We start from the raw sequence: 7500 nt of genomic DNA, 5'->3' as shown, positions 1-7500 counted from the left end.
TCTCATTTGGGAGCAGACGTTGAAAAAAAGGCAAATAATGAACTGGCGAGGGACTTCCCGGCGGACGCACGCTTCCGAACACATTGGCGGCGGCGGCGGGCAGCGATCCGGACACTGATCACGGCCGTTCACTTCATGCGAGAAAATGTTGATATTGTCCCACATTTTTTGTTTATTTATTTTTGCTCTGCGCTCTTACTTACTCTCCATTCTTTGTTTATTAAATAATTTATTTTCATTCTGTTACGGTGACATTTTTCCTTATTCTCTTTGTTTTTGCTTTACGTTCTTTACCCACTTTCTTTCCTGTTTTGTTTTATCTTTGAATATATTTCATTTTGTTTTCTCCGGTCTCTTTCACTGAGAGTTTGCCAAATTGTGCGATTGAGGAAAAAGTTCGAAAGGAATGTTGAGGGAAAAACAAAAATATATAATTCGTTAACGGATTAATCTTGCGTTCATTGTTGACGTGAAACCATTATTATATTTTTTGCTAATTTTACTAATTTTCATTGATATTATCACTTCATTCATTTACGTTTTCGACTCGTATTTTCTCCTAGGTTATTAGTACCTTTTTTTTTTTTTTTTTGGGGGGGGGGGGGGGGCATTTTGGTGGAGAATTGAAAGACATAAAACGACATTGATTCAGAGTAAGAACCGCGTCGTGTAAACAACTTTGGAAACTTTGGCCGATTGCTTTGGCCTTCGCGAGGACGCCGGCCTTTCTTATTTCGCGATTGTGTGCGTGCGTGAGATTGAATGTGTGTGTGTGTGTGTGTGTGTGTGTGTGTGTGTGTGTGTGTGTGTGTGCATGTGCATGTGTGTGCGTGTGTGTGGGGGGGAGGGGGGTTGTATGTTTTTTTTGTGTGTGTTTATTTGGTATGTTCGTTTGTATGCTCGTGTATGTGTATGTGTGTGCATGACTGTGTATTTAATATACACACACATAGATGGGTATAAATGAATCTATATTTTTAGCCAGATGTAAGCATCTATGAATAATGTGGCTTTTAGGAGAGCTGACAAGAATTTCTAGTAATGTTTTCTATCGATCTAGTGCATAAGATTCCATCAGTAATATATATGTGTATGTATATTCGTAAACACACACACTCACCCACGCCCCAAACACGCATGTGTTTATGTGTATATATATATATATATATTTATAAATATAAATCTATATATCTATCTATACATGCATATATATATATATATATATATATATATATATATATATATATATATATATATATACACACATACACACAAACACATATATGTATATATACATACACGCATATATATATATATATATATATATATATATATATATAAACACACACGTGTGTTTGTATATATATGTGTGTGTGTATGTGTGTGTATACACACATATATATGTACATAAGTATATATATATGTATATATATCTATATCTATATATATCTATGTATTCATATATCCATATATATATATATATATCTATAGTTATATTTAAGCTATGTATTCAAATTCATATCTGTATCTATCTATCTATCTATTTGCGTTCCATCATCTTCGATTATTACACCGGCAAATATTTGTCCATCCTCCACCTTCGTGAAAACCCGGTTTGACAAAAGAAATATCCCGTGAAAAGAATGAAATGTGAAATCTTGCAATATCTATAAAATATTTGGAAATTTATTGAAGCGCCGAATAATTTTCCGATGGGTAATTCCACGGTTAATCCCTGGCATATCGCCTGTCTGTGATATTATTGTGTATTATGATCGACTGTGTGTACGTGCCTGACCGTGATTTCCGATGTCTGCGTTTGTGTGCGTGCGTGTCTGGTTGGGCGTGCGTGCGTGTGTGTGTGGTCGTGCGTGCATGTGCGTCCTTTGAATTCTTGAGCTGCAGGTTAAAAGGAGAAAAAAACACACACACACGGTGCTCAAACACAGCGACCCGAACGCGTGCAAGAAATTCTGCTTTATTGAAAAGTGACGCTTCGATGCGGATCTGCGTGAGAAAGCGGCAGAAGGGAGCCCGGCCAGCGGAAGGAAGCGGAGAGCATACATGCATATATATATATATATATATATATATATATATATTTGTGTGTGTGTTGTGTATATACATACATATATATATATATATATATATATATATATATATATATGTATGTATGTATGTATGTATATATTACACACACACACACACACACACACACACACACACATATGTATGTATAGATGGATAGACATAGATATATAGATGTATACGTATAGAAAGATATAAAAGAGAGATACACGAGTCGTTATATATATTTATGTGCGTGTGTTTGTGTAGCTGTGTATATGTATATGTATAATCACAGTAATAATGACAAAAAAGAAGACATTTTCTCCAAAATTAAAACTAAAATACTTAGATTGAAATTCTTCCCAAAGCAATACACAGTCGATATGTTCTAAATGATCTAACATTCACAAGATATGCCTACCCGTTCACTAATATGCCGATGGAGAATGCTGATACAGAGTGACATTCTATGAATATTGATCCTTTGCATCGCTAGTCATCTGGGGCGCAGGGAGAGATCATTAGAATGCCCGGCGCAGAGTAGCAGGCTGACCTATGAACGTTTTGAATATTGTAATCTCATTTATTACTTCTCGTATCCTCTATCATTGTACTTTATCTCTCGTACGCCACACATATACACATACACAGGTACAGGTACATAAACGCACGCGCACACGCACGCACACACACACACACACACACACACACACACACACACACACACACACACACACACACAGATGCATACACACATACCAGCACACACAAACATATATATATATATATATATATATATATATATATAGAGAGAGAGAGATAAATGAATATAAATAAAGTGTCTCTTTCTTTCTTTCTCTTCGTTTCTTTTCTTTCCTTTCTTTGTCTGAATAACATCGTTGTATTTAAGCATTTCATTACTTTGAATAAAAAATCATCACTAATTACTTTCTCTCTTTTCCTTCCTCCTCCGCTCTCCCCTCACCCCCCTTCCCCTCTATTCTCCCTACCTTTTACTCATCCCTCCCTATTCCCTATCTTCCCTCGTCTCCTCCCATCCCTCTTTTACTTCCCCACTTCCCTTTCTCTCCCCCCATCTTCCCCTCACCTTTCCATCCCCCACCTTCCCTCATTCCTGCCTTCCCCTCCTTGTCCTCCTTGTCTCATCTCCCCATACCCTTCCACTTTCCTTATCTCCCCAAACCCCTCACCTTCCACTTACTCCCCAATACCCCTCCTCATCTCCTCCCCCTTCCTCATACCCCTCCCTCCCCTCTTATCACCCTCCCCCTTCCCCTCGTCCCCTTCTCTTCCCTCTTCTCCCCCTCCCCTTTCCCCTCGTTCCATCCCTCCCCTCTTCTCCCTCTCCCCCTCGTCCCTTCCCTGCCCTCTTCTCCCCCTCATCCCTTCCCTGCCCTCTTCTCCCCCTCGTCCCCTCCCTCCCCTCTTCTCCCCCTCATCCCCTCCCTCCCCTTTCCCCTCGTCCCCTCTCTTTCCCCTCCCCGCAGAGCCCATCAGCGTGCACGTGTCCCCCCGGCGGCTTGTGGTGGACATGGGCAAGACGGCGGAGTTCCGTTGCGTGGTGCAAGGTCACCCGATCACCTCCGTCACGTGGCTGCGGGACGGGAAGAGTCTGCCGCCGGATGGAAGGTGAGGAGGGGAGGGAGGGGTGGTGGGGGTGTGAAGGGAGGAGGGAGGGGTGTGAAGGGGGAGGGAGGGGTGTTGGGAGGTATACATTTCAGAATAATAATAACACTAGTTATTACCAATCATCATAATATATCTATGAACTTGTAGACTTCCATATTTACATCTTTACTGACGTATGGCAAGGAATCATTTATCTTACTGATATATGATACAAATTCCTTATTTTTTTCCCACTTGTAGAAATAGACAGCAAACCTCGCAATAAATCCCCCCTTATTAAATTTTCCGATGGATCTGTATACGAAATCCTCTGGTATCTCCCTCTTGCAACAAATCCTCTCCTTCGTTCACTTTGCAACAAGTCTTAGCTTCGTCCCCTTAATTCACCCCCCCCCCCTAGAAATCCCCATTTTTTCCCCCTCACAATAAAGCCCCAATTTTCCTCTCTAGCAATAGAAATTACCGTTTGGCTTCCCCTAGCAATACGCTATAAATACTCACCTTTCCTCTCTTAACAATAAAGTCCCAAGATTTCTTCCCCCTAGCAGTGTATTCCCAGTTGCATTCCCTTTGCAACAACACCCCAATTTTCTTCCCTTTTGCAACAAGTCTTTTTATTTCCCCTAAGCAACCAATCCCCAAATTTTCCTGCCCAGCATAAAATCCCCAACTTTCCTTACCCAGCCATACCCCCCAATTTCCTCCACTTGCAATGCCCTTACTAACTCCCTCTCTCTCTCTCTCCCCGACAGGTTCGTTACGTCCCCGCGGGAGGTGCTGACGGTCCACAAGGTGGGCAAGGACGACAGAGCCATGTACCAGTGCGTCGTCACCTCCCGCCACCACAACATGCAGGCGGCGGCGCAGCTGGCTCTAGGAGGTGGGTGCGGGGTGGGCGCGGGGTGGGCGCGGGGTGGGCGGTGTGGGCGGGGTGGGCGCGGGGTGGGCGTTCCTACTTGCCGTGTAGGTTCGTGATTTCGTGCACAACTACTATATCAACTACTGATACTGTTGCTATGTATTCTTCGTATAAAGCTAATGATTATAATCTTGCTGATCTTGTCATGTACCTTATGATGTAGAGCAATTACTTCTACTACTGCTGATTGTCACGTACTTCTTATACAACTGCTGTTTTTCCTAAAGTTGTTATGTGCCTGTCTTTTACACGGCTACTAATGTGCGGGTTAGTATTATGTATTATTATACAGAACCTGCTTCTACTGTTATTACTATTGTTAATATTTCTACAACTGCGATTACTGTTTCTTGTAGCGGCTGCAACTACTGCTATTCTACTATTATAGCAGATTTTGTTGTTACTGTTGATGGTGACATTATTATTAACTGAAGTAATGTGTTTATTTGAAGTATCACAAGCGCTATTTTATTACTACTACCCATTCATCTATTGCTATGGTTACTGCCTTTACATCCACTCTCTTAGTGTTGAATGTATACATTACGCCCATCTTTTTTAAGGCTGTATCTTTTTATTTAAACGATCTTTCAAAAAATAATTATAAACACACGAACAGACACAATAGGATCTACACTTAGCACAATATCACGCTCTTTAGGTTCTTAGAGACTGGAGAAAAACAAGAGTTTCCATCTTTACATCGAGCGAGCGGGCGAAGTATAGAAAATCATATCAAAAGGCAACAATCCATTGAGCGTAACAGGGCCGGTACAATAACAAGCGCGAGGGCGACGACAGCAAACACTTTACGCATGTTTGTTTACAATCGGGTGGCCCGCGTTGCCAGCTGCACGACGGAGGTTGCAGGTGATCGGGCCAGGTTATTCTAAATTAATTGGAGCTCGTGAGTAAAGCCGGGAAAAGGAGGGGGGGGGGGGGAGGAGGGAACGGAAGGGAAGGAGGGAGAGAGAGAGTTAGAGAGAAAGAGGGAAGGCAAAGGAGGCAATAGAAGAATGATAGAGGGGAGGGAAGAGAGGCAGGGCTGGGAAATGGGTGGAGGGGAAATAAAAGGAGATAGGGAAAGGAGAGAAAACGAAGACAGAGAAAAGATAAAAGAGAGGAAGGAGGGAGATGGGAAGAAAAGGGAGGAAAAAAACATTGGTAAGGTTGAGAAAGGAAGAGTGAAGGGGAGGTAAAGAGGAGGAGGAGGAGGAGGAAGAAGAAGAAGAAGAAGAAGAAGAAGAAGAAGAAGAAGAAGAAGAAGAAGAAGAAGAAGAAGAAGAAGAAGAAGAAGAAGAAGAAGAAGAAGAAGAAGAAGAAGAAGAAGAAGAAGAAGAAGAAGAAGAAGAAGAAGAAGAAGAGGAAGGAGAGGAAGGAGAGGAAGGATAGGAAGAGGAAGAGGAAGAGGAAGAAGAGGAGGAGGGAGGAAGCCTTGTAAAACGGAATTATAGGACTAACTGCCGAGCGATTATGGTCGGAAATTATATAGTTGTGAGATGAATGGAGAAGATTGGCCTCCCTAATCTCTCGCCTTGATTAGTGGAAGGCGTGTTGAGGAGATTGCACGAGGCAGCCGTTGCAGTTGAGCGTGTATCTGACAAGTCTCTCGCAGCCGCTTGTCGAAGGCTTGTTAGCGGCTGTTGCTAGAGGGCGCTCGAGTACTGTTCGCCAGTCACTATAATGTTCCCCTTTTCTCTATACCAAGTTATCGAAAACGGCCAAAATAATGGTGTTTATATAATGTTTTTTTTTTTTTTTTGAGGTTTACTTACATGATTTAGAGAATATTATTACAGAGATTTTCTTTTTCTCTTTTCTCTTTTTTCCTTAGCTAACGAGAACGCCCAGATATAATGTATGTAATAATGCGGTAAATAAAAATACGAAAAGAAAAAGGTGAAAAAAAAGTAGAAAATGGCTCAGTAACATAATTTCCAAAAAATCGTTAACAAACCTTTCAACTCTCGGAACGAAAAACGCTCAGAAACAAGATTAGGTTAATTCACGATAATGGAAGAAAATACTCTAGGGGAAAGAAAAAAAAACAAACAAACAAAAAAAAAAACAACAACAGCAACACAAAAAACAACAACACCGTTATAATGATGTAGATACGACAGTGCTATTAGGACGGAAACGACTCTAATAACTTCTAACTAGCTAGAAACTCGTTATGCAAAGGTGGGTCGGGAATTCTCGGCATTTTTCGGAGGCCAAGCGTCGGTTGCCTTAGTTTGCTTTGGCTTGCTTCGGCTTGCCTTGGCTTGACTCGGCTTGACTCGGCTTGCCTTGGCTTGCCTCGGCTTGCCTTGGCTTGCCTCGACTTGCCTTGGCTTGCCTCGGCTTGATTCGGCTTGCCTTGGCTTGACTCGGCTTGACTCGGCTTGACTCGGCTTGCCTTGGCTTGCCCTGGGTTGACTTGGCTTGCTCTCGACAGCTTCCGTTTCCCGTGTTCGGATTATACGCTTCCCCAGTCAGCGAGGGAGACAAAGGCAGAGGGAGAGGGAGAGAAAGGAAGGGGAAAGGAATGGATTAATCCCAAAAACGAAATATGGAGTATATATACATGTATATATATATATATTTATATAATATATATATATATATATATATATATATATATACACACACAAAGAGAGAGAGAGGGAGAGAGAGAGACGAACATAGTGAAGAAGATAGGAAGAAGTGGGAGAAGAAAAAGAAGAGGAAAAAGATAGAAGTAGAAGATGGAGGAGGAAGAGATAAAAAGAGAAGAAGAATGAGGAAAAACAGAAGAAAAATGAATAAAAAGAAGGAAAAAGAGAAGTGGAGAGAGAGAAGGAGAAGGAGGAGAAGAAGGAAAAAGAGGAGAAAGAGGG

General features: G+C 41.7%; 1 protein-coding gene across 1 annotated transcript in view; it reads left to right on the top strand.

Moving 5' to 3' along the window:
• The window catches only part of LOC125034082 (Down syndrome cell adhesion molecule-like protein Dscam2), a 124758-nt gene that overhangs the window by 42006 nt on the left and 75252 nt on the right, over positions 1-7500 (top strand). The window contains exons 17-18 of the mRNA XM_047625724.1: positions 3579-3720; positions 4473-4600. Coding sequence (XP_047481680.1) covers positions 3579-3720; positions 4473-4600 — 270 coding nt within the window. The remainder of the gene's footprint in view (positions 1-3578; positions 3721-4472; positions 4601-7500) is intronic.

The sequence above is a fragment of the Penaeus chinensis genome, chromosome 17 (genome assembly GCF_019202785.1).
Source record: "Penaeus chinensis breed Huanghai No. 1 chromosome 17, ASM1920278v2, whole genome shotgun sequence".
In the NCBI taxonomy this organism is placed as follows: domain Eukaryota; kingdom Metazoa; phylum Arthropoda; class Malacostraca; order Decapoda; family Penaeidae; genus Penaeus; species Penaeus chinensis.
This window is presented reverse-complemented; position numbering and strand designations above follow the sequence as displayed.